Source organism: Daucus carota, chromosome 2 (assembly GCF_001625215.2).
Source record: "Daucus carota subsp. sativus chromosome 2, DH1 v3.0, whole genome shotgun sequence".
NCBI lineage: Eukaryota > Viridiplantae > Streptophyta > Magnoliopsida > Apiales > Apiaceae > Daucus > Daucus carota.
In genome coordinates, this window is record NC_030382.2 from 10,810,220 (window position 1) to 10,824,670 (window position 14,451).

The following is a 14,451-nucleotide window of genomic DNA, read 5'->3' on the forward strand; positions in this document are numbered from 1 at the left end:
TGGCAATATGTGACCGTAGTGCTGTAGGCACAAACCTGCTAAAATCATTGAATATTACCATTGATCGATAACGTTGTTGTTTGGTTTTCTTGACAAAGTAAGAATTAGCCTTTTTGCCTATATATGCATCATCAAAAAGAGCTACAACTTGGCGAGTGTACCCAAATTTTGAGCCCACAAACGGATTTAGATGAGGTTTCTTTTCTTCCCGAAAATCAATAACTTCAAAGAGACCTTCCAGTTTTGCCTGTGATAGAGCGAGGTCTCTCATAAGGTCATGAAGAGAACAAGATTTGAACTTTCTTGGCAACAAATCTCGATTAAATATCACTTGAACCATGCTCTTATGGACCAGTTCTGCCATATAAGATTCAGCTACTTGCATCATTGTTTCTCCTTCTCTCTTGTCACTTGACAATACCATACCTTCAGCTATCCAAATTTGATATAAAGTCTTTGTCTTTATCTGTTCGTCTTCTTTAAATTTTGCTAAATATAGAAAGCATGGTTTCAGTTGAGGGGGTAAGTCATTGTAACTCCAACGTAAAACGTCAAATACTATCCTTTGATGATTTTCTCCTAATCCACTTCCCCTCCTGATGGATGCCATACTATCACGATATACCTTCTCCTACTCTATAAGAGATGGTTTTGTCACAAGAATTCCGCCCAGAACCATTATGGCTAATGGAAGACCGGCACAACTTCTAACCATTTCTCTTCCTAGTTCTTCCATCTTTTTAATATCCCTGATGTCTATAAAATAAAAGAAACCGTGATTTATATAGGCAAGAGTATAAAAAACACATTGAAATAGTCTGCTTTGACTTTCATTGAGATGATATATATATCCATCCACATTCCTCATTACAAGTCGCACTCCCAGTAAGAAAGCTTTGCAAAAACTGTGTAATTACAAGTTTAAGATCATGAAAACTTGCTTTTAAAACATTTATCGACACAGGTCTGTATATCAATGCAGTTTAAGAGTACATTGGAAATTAAAATTCAATAATGTTGACTTCACATGGGACCAAATCAGCTGAAGCTGCATCAGATCTTATATTAAGACTTGTCCTTGAAATGTTACATGTAACTAGCATATAGTAGATTAAACATAATCGATGAAAGTTGTTACTTACCTAGATAATCTCCTCTTGGAATTAGGGCTTTCAACTGAAGTAGCTCCCAACTTTGTTCTTGACTTAAAAATTCTGGTCGGTGAATGTAGCCTTTGGGATTTACATAAGTAGCAACATCAATGCTTCGGCTTGTGAGAAGTAATTTGCTCACGGAATTTTCAACTTTCAGGGCTGCTTTCAAGGAATCCCAAGCATCAGCTGACCATATGTCATCAAGCACTATCAAGCATTTTCTCTGTTGCTGGATTTGGAGGAGATCCTCCACTAGCTTGTCATTGTCTGATTCAAGAATTTCCCTTTTCTTCTCAGGGACGAGGCATATAAGAATCCGCTGCAACACAAGTTTTGTTTGCCACTTCTGCGAAATGGTAACCCAGGCTAAACCAGAAAAGTAAGTCTTGATGGTGGAATGATTGTAGATTTTTTGAGCTAGAGTCGTCTTACCAAGACCGCCCATTCCACAAATAGATATAAGCCGGTGACAATCATCACTTTCATCCACCAAATGTCCCACCAAGCTATCAACATCTTTGTGAAATCCAACAAATAACTCTGGTTCAACAGTAGTGTAAGAGCAAAATCGTTTTAGCCTTCCTGCTGTTCTGTACAAGGAACTTGATAATTCATGGGATTCTAATGTTGATTTGATATTAAAATCGTGAAAGTTTGTGAAGAGGAGAGACATCTGTCTTTGTAATTCTTTGATATTTCTTGAAAACTTAAATTTGGTTATCCACTGAATTGTTTTCCCAGAGAATGAAGCTTTAAGGACAAAAGTTTCAACGACATGTTCAGCATCATAGGCCAGCTCTCGTACACCTGCAAGCAAGTTTCGGACATTGTCTTCATCTATCCTTGAATCAGCATCTCTTAAGAATGTCATCATCCGCCTGAGCTCGGTCACCACTTGTTCAATTTCATCTTTTACCACAAGAAGAAGTTGAGCTTCATCAATCAATAAATCAGTGAGCCTTCCTACAGCACTTGACACAACTGCTTCAGCCATTTAGATTCCTGTATGAACTTCTTTGGAAAAACCACAAATCCAGCTGAAAAGTAAAGAGCCTGTCGACTAGTTGTAAAACCAAGGTCACTGCCTAGAGTATTTCAAGAGTATTATTTTACTTTGTAAAGGTAGATGTTAACATGTAAAAACATCCAGGGTATTAAGTTCACTGTAATATTTATTCTTTTTGAAAATTAACAGTCATCTTCTCATGTGGTACACCATACACGCATTACAATAATGCTTTATTTTATCACCACATTTAAAACTAGATTACTGTTTCATCTAAAATATTAAGGTGTTAGAAAGATGATTTACCAAGATCATGTTATTTAACACTCCATCTCAATCGTGAACAAACTAGACAAGACAAGCAACACAGACAGACAAACATATAACTAAATCAAACAAAAGGACACTACAAGAGTTCTCTATTTTACCAAATAAACTTTATTCGTTAGAAATTACTGAGCTCTGGTGTCATGTTAAGTAACCAGTCAATCTAAAAAACGTTTTAGAAGGAGGTTTTACCATGATACTATTAGCATGTAGTAGCTCCACTGACAATTTGTCATATTAGAACATGGGTTTTGGAGTAAAGCTCAGTAACCCGCAAGCACACAGAAATGCTGAGCACTCTGCAATAAATTAAGCATGCTGAGTTCACTACCCGATATGAAGATGGTGGAGAGGGTCAGATTTTACTATTTCATATAACTCATTAGCACATGTGTATGCATGGGGTTTGGGGCCTTTACAATAGAAAAAGACTCAATGACACGTAGGGATGGCAAAATAATCCGATCCGACGGATACCCGATCCGAAACCCGAATTTTTGGATATACCGAACCCGAATTTTTGGATTTGGATTTGGATATGGATTTGATTTTTGTACCCGAAATTTTTTGGATTTGGATATGGATATGACCTCTACCGATCCGAAACCCGATCCGAAACCCGAAATCCTATCCGAACCCGATCCGAACCCGAAACCCGAAAAAAACCCGAATATTATATATATATATATATTATAAATAATTTAATATGAATGTGTGTGTTTATATATATAACATATTTATATTTAATTATTTGGATGAATGTAATATAATACTCTCAATATCAATAGACTAGGTCAAAGGAATAAGGGTTTCTATTTAAGACAAATACTTCATCATTAATAATATATTGTATAAAATATATTGTATATTGGTAATAATGAAAATTAATATGGTTTAAGTTTATATTATTCTAATTTAAACCAATAGAATCCAATCCAATAATCTTAATTTTGAAAAAAAAATACTTAATAATCATAGTTCAGACAGGTTTATAATTTTTAAATTTTTTAAGATATCCGGTTGAAACCCGAATCCGATCCGAAACCCGAAAAAACCCGACGGATTGGATTTGGATTTTACATTTTAATATCCAAACCCGAACCCGATCCGATCCGAAATATAACGGATTGGATATGGATTTCATGAAACCCGACCCGATCTGACCCGATTGCCATCCCTAAATTGACACGGACAACGGTTTTTGAAATGTTTCATTTTGTTAATATTTGAAGAACTGTAATCTAGTTAAGATATATGTAAGTAATAAGTATTTAGACGATGTTGTACTAAGACGATCGGCCCTGGACTTGTGAAGCGAGAGTCAGTGTGAATTACAGGTATGTCAGAGTTGGTGTGACAACCTGAATCCACAAAATATGGGTTTGGGGGCTTCACAATATTATTCAACACTCCTCAATCGTGAACAAACCAGACTAGATAGCTCACATAAACAGTAAAACAGACAAACATATAATAAAATTAAACAAAAGGGGGAGAGTGCTAAATTGAGTTTTGGTATCAAGGTAAGTAACCAGCCATTCTAAAGCATGAAAGTGTTAGAAGAAGGTTATTCGGCCGGTTCGTTTGAAAACAACCGAAAATTGAATTGAACTTTTTTTAAATGGAACCGAACTACTGTACTAAACCGAACTGAAACAACAAAATTATTTAGGTTCGGTTTTGGTTTGAAAAAATCAAAAATTTTAAAATTTTTAAAGAGATGACAATAAGATAAGTACATAATTTATGTAATCCAATATAGGAAAATCATTAGCTAATTAATCTCAAAATCATAAGCTCTCACATAGAAGCTCAGAAGTCAAAAGATATTGATGATTAATGAACAGCTGGAAGATACTGAAAGCAAACCTGGAGACAAAGGCTAAGATTCGTCCCCCGTCGACCGTCGTGTTAGTGTGAGAGGGTGGTGTTAGTGTAACAGGCTAAGAAGGGTGTATTAAATTGAGATTTTAAAGTATTTTTTTTTCTTTAATGAAATCTGAGGATATTCGATTAAAAACGGAGTGTATTCGATTGAGATTTTAATGAATTGTTTTTAGTCTTTGGATTTTAACAGAGTTGATAGGATTTAAGCACGATGCTTCAAAATCCCATTGATTTTGGTGGGATTTCAAAAAACTTAAAATACACTGAATAATGCCACAAAATCCATCATTTCATGAAATACAAAAAAAAATCCATTAACATTTGAATACCTTTAGATTTTAATGGATTTTAAACAATCCCAATTGAATAGCCTCGGATTTTAAAACATAATTTAAAATCCCAATTGAATACCACCACATTTTTAGCATAATTTAAAATCCCAATTGAATACTTCAAGATTTTAATAGATTTTAAATAATCCCAATTGAATACTTCAAGATTTTAATAGATTTTAAATAATCCCAATCGAATATCCTCAAATTTCATGAATGCAAAAAAAAAAGTTTTAAAATCACAATCCAATACACCCCTTAGAATCCAATCGAATTCACCTCGTAAGATGTAGTTTTTACAGTAATGTGCATGTATCTACTCCAGGGGCTCTTCAACAATTAGGTATTTAGGGGTACCGTCTTAAATACTTAATGGAAATGATCAATATACTTGTATAAAGAGAAAACGAGGGGCGTATATGTGACGCCTCTCACATCGCTCCGTTCTATTTTACTAATTTTACTAATTTTCTGAAATTTTTGGATGAAAAATATAAAAAATTAGAACTACCCTTTTTAGCTAGTTTCGATTATATTAGAAGCAAGGGTCAGAATCTGATTTTGTTTCAGATTATTTATGGAGAAGCGAGGGGCGTGTATGTGGCGCCTCTCACATCGCTCCGTTCTATTTTTCTAATTTTCTGGAATTTCTGGATGAAAAATATAAAAAATTAGAACTACCTTTTTTAGTTTGGAGTATATTAGAAGTAGGGGTCAGAATCTTATTTTTTTCAGATTATTTATGGAATATAATAGCTTGAAAATTTTAATCTGATTTTGTTTCAGATTATTTAATTATGGGAAAGAGTAGCACACAAGTCGCTCTACACCTATATGCACTTATATATATCCCTCTAGATTGTAGGGTTTTTGATCACCTAAACACAACCTCCCCTATCAATACCACAACCCTACCTCTCTCCGGTGATAGTTCTTTTGCTCAATTTCTAACTCGGTGGTGCAGTTCTTCTGCAACGATAAGTGAAGGTTAAGACAATATTAAAAAAATAAAGGTTATTGCAAGCAAAGGTAGTTATAGACTGCTATGTGGGAGTCGACAAATCCAAACACTAGAAAAGAATATAGTCTTGACATGATATTGATGGATGATATCAATAAATTAACTATTAGTAATGTATGTTTGTTGGTTATTCTTTTATAATATTTGTTTTGTTCATTGGACATATTTGTTGTTGTTAATTTTTACATGATTTACTTTGTATACAGGAAAAATTTATTCATGCATTATCTGTTTGCTTCGTTCAAGCAACTTTTAAGTGAAGGCTGTTTATACAGTATTAAAAAATAAAGGTTGTTACAAGCAAGGACAGTTATAGACCAATATCTCATGGATTTAAGTTAGATGTTTTTGTGCACAATCAATCCAAAAAAATTGGAGGGAGGTGACAATGTAAGAACATATTTACTTTAAAAAAAAACACAAATAAAATTAAAATTCATCGTACTTTAAATTGTTAATTGCACGTACAAATTTATTTTCATTTTTTCACCATAAATTATAGTCTAGTTTGCAATTTTTATAATATAAAATTTACTTTATCCTACAAATATTAATTTTGAACCATTAATATACCTTTTATAAACAGCCATAAAATTATTTTATTCTACAAATATTAATATTAAATCATTAATATAATTTTTATAAGTCGCCGCAACGCGCGGCTTATCACCTAGTAATATACTATATAACATAAGGTCGTGCAGAACAGTTTTTAGCGTGAGAATACTAAGAACACTATTGTTCTGCTGCTGAATAATATATATTCAAAATGTGAAATTTTTTCAAAACAATTGTTGTGCACTTTCTAAGAAGTGCAAGACGATTGTTTTCACTGTTCTCACAAACAAAATGTTCTCACCTGAATCACTGTCGATATATATATTTTATATGTAATTTTTTTTCAGTTATTTCAGTTTAAACCGAAATAATATATCAAAAACCGAACCAAACCGATATTATTTCCGGTTCAAGCCTAAAAACCGAAATAACCGAATTTTTGAAAAAATCGAAACCAAACCGAATCGAAATTGTACGGTTCGGTTTGGTTTTGCTCACCCCTAGTGCTACATGTACAAAATTTTGCGCAAATGACATGACAATTGAGGTGAAATGTTGTCAACTTGTTGTCAGATGCACTATGACCTCGGGCTATATTCATCAATTTGATATAATTCTATTAGCATGTAACCCTGAGCACACAGGAGGGCTCTGCAATAAATTAAGCATGCAGAGTTCACAACCCGATAAGAGATGGTGGAGAGGGACAGATTTTACTCTTTCATAGTATTTCATTAGCACATGTGTATGCACGGGGTTTGGGGCCTTTACAATAGAAAAAGACTCAATGACTGACAACGGTTTTTGAAATGTTTCATTTCGTTAATATTTGAAGAAATCTGATTCAAACGGTTTCAGGGGAAGTGGAATTTTAGATGAATTGCAGAAACTGGTTGATAAAATCTGAAGTTTTTGGAACTGCATTGGCTACTTACAATTAAGTTTAAATACTCATTGTCATCGAATATTGATAGAACTCACTGTAAACAGTAAATAATCCTACAGAACTCCTGGCGTTGGCCGCATAGCTATGACTTACGACATGTTGATACCTTAGAGCATCTCCAAGAGTCTTTTAAGTGGCTCTTAAAAATAATATTAATAATGCGACTCTTAGCCAGTCACTAGTCTTTTATAAGGCATTTGCTAGGACACTATTGGACTTGCTCTTAAGAGCCATGTTGAAACTCCTAAAAGAGAGGAGAGAGAAGAAACTCTTAATTTTATAAAAAGTCTCTTGGAGCTCTCTTTAACCAAATACTCTTTATTTTCACTTAGAGCATCTCCAAGAGTCTCCTAGTAGACTCCTAAATATAATATAAAAAATATGGTTCTTAGTAATATAGTGTAATTTTAAGAGTGACAATTCCAACAATGCTCTCTATATCCTCTCCCTATTGTATATTTTATTCATATCTAACCCCATTATGTCAAAGATTCAAATTCATGTAGTGGAGGGAATGAATTTTTTATTATTAAAAACAAGTTAATAGCCACTACATGGCTCTTAAAATAGAGGAGAGAAGAGGCTCTTAAGCTTTTTAGGAGCCACTAAGAATCTCTTGGAGCTCAATTTTTAATCATCTTCTTCATATCTTGAGTTAAGAGCCTATTTAAGAGCCTATTGGAGATGCTCTTAGGAGCTCATATGGAGAGCCTCTTAGAGATGCTCTTAGTCAAGCTATAAACAACCTTTGCTGGTTCGCATTTGCACTGCAGATAACTGGATTTTGTTCCCATAGCCAAAATGGCTTATCCCCTAGTTAAAAAGGTTTGTGCAACCGTATCTCGACAAAGTTAGCCGTGAAAGGCAGCAATATTGTGGCCACTAACTGTTACTGAAAACTACTCCCTCCGTCCCAATCAATAGTATACATTGGGGGACGGGGGCGCGGCACGGACTTTAATGCTTCAATATAATATAGTTCTATAAATTATTTTTAAGATTTTCTTTTTATGTATAAAAGTATAACATTTATACTTTTATACAAAAAAAGAAAATCTTAAAAATAAGTTGTAGAACTATGTTTTATAAGCGCCTTAAAAAGCGTGTCGAGCAGTGAAAAAGAAACGTATACAATTGACTGGGACAGAGGGAGTACTCTTTTCACCGCCGAACCATACAATTTTAATAAGGCTTAATGACCTTTTAGCACTCAAGGTTTGGATAAAAGTTCCGATGCGGCCTTGATGTTTAAAATCGTTCGATTCAACCTTTCAAGTTTTTCGAATGCAGCTTTAGCTCTTATAGCGGCATATACCAGTATATAACGGGGTGAACAAAATTGACATTTCACACGTGAGGGTTAAAAGGGGCATTAAACATCGAGGGTTAAAAATAACATCTAGTGTATTTTAATGTATTCATTAGGGTTTAAAAGGAACGAGATGTATACATTAGAGGTTGAAAAGTACACCCAAACTTTACCCTAAATATGAATTGTCAAGTTTACCCTCCGTTATATACCGTTATTTGAAAAAAAGACTAAAAGTACAATAGTGAAATTTTAAGGGTTGAATCGAACGATTTTAAACATTGAGGCCGCATCGGAACATCTATCCAAACTTCGAGGGTTAAAAGGCCATTAAGTCTTTTATAATAATCTTTATTTAAAAAACATAAAAAAAGCTTGAAAGTAACTACAAAACCACCCATATTCCGTGAGAGAGATATCGTTACATCAAAGGGTTAAATATCAGGTAGATGACTGATTGCGTTTAAAGAATTCAAATAATTCACTCATTGCAAATTTGACTCAAACTGAGGATCAATTAACTTAATTTGATCATTCCTTTAAAATTGAAATTGAAATTACCTAAAATTGAAAATGATGACATAGGCGGGTAGAGCTTGTTTTGGGGTTCAATTAATATAGTTATTAAAATTTGCTATTTGACTCACGGAATCATGACAAAATCTGATTTTGATTCTTCAAAACCTCAAAAATAGGAAGAATCAAAGACACATTTTACCATTATTCCGTTAGCCAAATACCATGTTTTAGTAACTATATTGAAGTCCTAAATAAGCTACCCTCCTTAGTTATCATTTTTCAATTCCGGATAATTTTAATTTTTGAGTCTACGGTTATGATCAAATTAAGTCAATTGATGATTAGTTTGAGTCAAATTTAACATATAATTTTATCAACTATTGTTAACCACCAATTGAAGACATTATCAACATTTACAAAAACCAATATGAAAGGTGCTTGATATACAGGCCCGAGTTCCTACTTTTATTCTCTACTTTTCGTTCTCCAGACAACCTAGATCAAGAATGAAGTGGCTATAGTACTCAATTTAAGTTCCATTTTAATATCTTGAAGAGCTTTCTGAGAAACCCCCTAGCTTCATAAAGAGACCACTTAACTAATCTACTAATAAAGTATCATCTTACAGAAGATGATATGAGAACATGTCTCGGTTCCTACATTAACTAATCCACCATGACATGCGTCTTGTTTTAATAATGCTACATTTCTTTGATGTGTCACACTGTCACGACATGCATGGATGACATATAAATTACACATGCAGGTCTTTTAAACAAAATATACAAGTGTCTCCCCCAATATATAATTCTTTAGTAAAAATTAAAATTTAAGAATTGTTAAATTAAATTTTTCTGAAGATATTAGAAGAAAGTGTTTAGTTAAGTTGTGTTATATATTTAACACTCTTTATTCATTGAAAACTGATTTTGTACCAAGAAGTATTATTACTTATTTGTCAAATCATGTCATTAATCAAAAAAAGAGAGGACAAAAGCGATTTGGATTATTTTCGACGACAGTGTGGCAAAATTTGATGCCGACCACTTTTGAACATTCTAACTTTAATGCCGGCCGTATTTGATGCCGATTAAGTTTAAACATTCCAGCTTTGATGCCTGCCGCTTTTAAAATTAGCCAAAAATTGAATTATTAGACTCAAATTCAAATTTTGGCCAACTTTGACTTTTCGAGTTAAAAAAGACTAATTCCAACAATATTGAAGAGGTCATGTCGAAGATAACGATAACATTTATGTGGTCATGCTCGGTCATATTTAACCGATCAAAATTATCAATTACTAAATTCGACTATAAAATTTTTTGTTCAATATAATTATTTTCGATCAGATTACTTTAATTAGCGGTTTTATGGTTGTGCATTATTAATGTATTCAACAATATTTCTCAAAAAAAAATGTATTCAACAATATTGATAAAAGTGGCCAATGGATTTGATTCCACAAATATTGGCAAATGTGCTGGAAGATCAAGTACATACCATATCAAGTATCTTCCACAAAGGTGCCACTAGGGATCAGATACAGATAGTTGGTTCCATTATGAAGAATAGTTCATCTTTACTCAAGAATGTTACAGGACAGCTTTACTTAACATTCACAAAAACTGAAGAATAAAAAATCCTCAAGTCAAGGTAAATATTTATCTGCACTAAAAAATTGTCAGCAGATAAATCTCCAGATACAAGGACTTAGTTGTTAACGTGCTGAGATATCTTCCACCGCGAAATCTCGAATATTTAAGTAACAAACTGATTCAATGAGAGCTACGTGCTTATTCAATCTTACAGTTCTTTAAATTATGCAGAAAGAGATTAGTATACGTGCTCAGAATTTTTTCACATTGACTTCGAATTTCGAATGCACATAAGTAAGCCTAGAAAGCATTGAAGGTTTACATTTCAATGGCAAACACTAAACTCATTCTCTTTTTCTTTGCATTCTGTTTCATCTTGTTAAGGTCTACTGCTGTGGACATTATCTCCGTAGATCAGAAGGTCACGGATGATGGTAATGACACCATCGACTCGAGTGGTGAAGTCTTCCAAATGGGATTTTTCAGCCCTGGAAGGTCCAAGAATCGGTACTTGGGAATATGGTACATGAAAATTTTACCAAGGGTGGTAGTATGGGTGGCTAATCGCGAGACTCCTCTGACGGATACGTCAGGGGTACTAAGCGTAAATTCAATTGGAAGCTTAGTACTTTCTGATGGAACAGGAAGTGTGATCTGGTCAGCAAACTCGACAGGATCTGTGGGGGACAACACGACTGTGGCGCAATTGTATGATACTGGAAATCTTGTCATCAGGAATAGAAATGATGGGGACCCTACAAATTTTTTTTGGCAGAGCTTTGATCATCCTGTAGACCATCTTCTGCCTACACAGAAGATTGGTTTCGACTTCAAGAAGGGCCTGGAACGATACCTCACTTCGTGGAAAAGTCCTGATGATCCGGCTCCAGGCAATTTCCGCTTTGGGATTAACAATAATGGGTATCCACAGTTGATTGGCTACAACCATTCCAATGTGATATTCAGAATTGGACCATGGGATAATGTAGAGTTTAGTGGGCTGAGATTTTTTCAGCCTGATCAGAGTTTTATTCCAGATTCTGCTTTGAATAAGGAGGAGATCTATTACAGGTACAGTGTCCCGAATAGTCCTGTTGTTGTGCGCCTCGTGCTGTCTTCAGAAGGAGTTTCCCAAATTTTATCATGGAATGATAAGCAGAAAATTTGGGCAAGTAATCTCAACTCACAGCAAGATATCTGTGAGAGATATGCACTTTGTGGTGCATATGGTAGTTGTGAAGGCAGTAAAGCAGGGGCAGGGGGTGACAGAGAATGTAGCTGTCTGAAAGGATATGAACCGAAAGATCCAAAAAATTGGAAGTTGGGAAATTGGTCAGAAGGTTGTGTGAGAAAGACTCCTTTCAGCTGCGGAAAAGGAGACACATTTTTTCAATTTATTCATGGCAAAATGCCTGACACGCGGAATTCAACTTATAACACCAGCATGGACCTTCAGCAATGTAAGACCGCGTGCTTAAATAATTGCTCTTGCACAGCTTACTCAAATATAGATGTCAGACAAGGCGGAATGGGATGCATGTTATGGTTCAATGATCTGTATGATATCAGAGATTACGATGGACCTGGGCTCCCGTTTTTTGTAAAAGCTGCTGCTTCAGGTAACATTACATCATATTCAAAGTTTGTACATACTTATTACTTCCAAGAAAAATAAAGTCACTGACTCATTGTTGGCATCTCATCACTAACGCTTTCTGTCTACAAATCTGAACCTTAAAAAATTTTCCAAGTAAAATAGCATTTTATCGAACAAAAGTGCTCCATTTGATAAATTGAGTCATCTTCTAACATGGTAGTTTTTCTCTATAGATGCGAGTTCAAGAACAAAGAGGACAGTAAAAGTTATCGTTCCTTTGGTAGCAGTAATGGTAGCAATATTGCTAGGCGTATTCCTGAAATGTGTGCGCAGAAACAGACTGCTGAGAAAAAAAGGTATGCCCTCTGACATACTTGTTGTCTAATAATTAATATGGCGAAGTAGTAAGAATTACCTTCACTTAGCAGGGATAACAGACGTGAAAGGTTCCGTACGTGATAATAAGAGGGAGGAGTTAGATTTGCCTATGTTTGACTTCGTTATCATAGCCAGAGCCACCATGAACTTCTCTTTAAGCAATAAGCTTGGTGAGGGCGGCTTTGGACCCGTGTATAAGGTAAGAATCTCCTGTTACTAAAACATTGATCTAAGAGAATATCTTACATTATGATAGTATTATTTTACTGAAGTATTTGAAGGTATTATTTAAGTAATTGTGTTCAATCAAATTTATTTCACCAGAGAACTCAATCTTGACATTATCAAACAATTGTTGCAGGGTACCTTGGAGGATGGCCAAGAAATCGCGGTGAAGAGGCTGTCAAAACAATCAACACAAGGACTCGATGAGTTCAAGAATGAAGTTTCAGTAATAGCCAAACTTCAGCATCGAAACCTTGTGAGGCTTTTAGGATGTTGCATTGAGGAAGGTGAAATGATGTTGATCTATGAGTACATGCCCAACAAAAGTTTAGATGCCATTCTCTTTGGTATGCCCTACTCAACATGGTTGACTAATTTTCATTCAGATTCAGTTTTTACTCTAAATCCTGGATTAGTATAATTTGTTTGATTTCAGTTAAAAATTTGATCTCAAAATATTACAATGACTGGTGTGGACAAATTTTGCAGACCCGGAACTAAGCAAGACCCTAGATTGGCCAATGCGTCAGAACATTATTTGCGGAATTGCCAGGGGGCTTCTCTATCTTCATCAGGACTCAAGATTACGAATCATACATAGAGATCTTAAAGCTAGTAATGTTCTACTTGATCATGAAATGAATCCAAGAATATCAGACTTTGGCATGGCCAAAACTTTTACAGGAAGTGAAACTCAAGCAAATACTACTAGAGTAGTTGGGACATTGTAAGAACTATAATCAATCCTCCTATTTTATTACTTCAAATTCAGAATAACTGCTTTATTTTTCTTATTTTATTATTGCTCCTGCAGCGGTTATATGTCCCCTGAGTATGCACTTGACGGAACATTTTCTGTTAAATCCGATGTGTATAGCTTTGGCGTACTTGTTCTAGAGATAGTTACTGGGAAGAAAATGGGGCGTTACTATCATTCTGAGTATAGCCCTAATCTTCTTAGTTATGTAAGTTCCAGGACTCCATAGTTTCATTCCACATAATGCTTGTACAAAGATTTCTGATGATTTGATATCCACTCACCCCTACGTAAATTGTGCAGGCCTGGACTCTTTATGAAGAGGGAAAGCTTTCTGAACTCTTTGATAGCAAAACTCTGGAGTCACATGATAAGTCTGAAGCATTTCGAGCAATACAGATAGGCTTATTATGCGTCAACACTTATCCAGAAGACAGACCAAGCATGTCATACGTGGTGTCCATGATGACTTCCGAGAGTGAACTCCCAAGGCCTACACGGCCTGGTGCCTACAATTTCAAATCTTCAGACAGTATGACAGATCCGTTAACAAAAACATGGACAACTAATAGTATAAGTCTTTCGGATTTTGGCCCCAGATAGTACAAGGTAGCTAAATTTGTGACTTTATAAAGGGAAATTTTCTCAACAGTTATATGTTTTCCTTTGCTCTCAGTTGAGAAAAAACTAGGAGATTTTTGTTGGTATAAATATCAACCAAATCTGTACTAAGACATGTAATAATTTTTTTACCTTTCCTCCTAATTCTTGAACTAGTAAATTATAATCAATAACTTAGACTTCTCCACATCTGTTGTATAGTGTATACACATATCCTGT

The 14,451-nt window shown here is 34.7% G+C and overlaps 2 protein-coding genes across 2 annotated transcripts; one reads left to right on the plus strand and one right to left on the minus strand.

Annotated features, from left to right (window-relative positions):
* Positions 1 to 506: 506 nt before the first annotated feature.
* LOC108208382 (putative disease resistance protein At1g50180) lies at positions 507 to 2,271 on the minus strand. The gene is made up of 2 exons (XM_017378913.2): positions 1,143 to 2,271; positions 507 to 756 (listed from the first exon to the last, which is right to left on the minus strand). Exons 1-2 carry the CDS (start codon positions 2,146 to 2,148, stop codon positions 632 to 634), a joined length of 1,131 nt encoding a protein of 376 aa, XP_017234402.1. The 5' UTR covers positions 2,149 to 2,271; the 3' UTR covers positions 507 to 631.
* Positions 2,272 to 10,808: 8,537 nt separating this feature from the next.
* LOC108207040 (G-type lectin S-receptor-like serine/threonine-protein kinase At4g27290) lies at positions 10,809 to 14,405 on the plus strand. The gene is made up of 7 exons (XM_017377506.2): positions 10,809 to 12,273; positions 12,485 to 12,607; positions 12,680 to 12,828; positions 12,991 to 13,201; positions 13,344 to 13,581; positions 13,669 to 13,819; positions 13,915 to 14,405. Exons 1-7 carry the CDS (start codon positions 10,983 to 10,985, stop codon positions 14,212 to 14,214), a joined length of 2,463 nt encoding a protein of 820 aa, XP_017232995.1. The 5' UTR covers positions 10,809 to 10,982; the 3' UTR covers positions 14,215 to 14,405.
* The last annotated feature ends 46 nt before the right edge of the window (positions 14,406 to 14,451 follow it).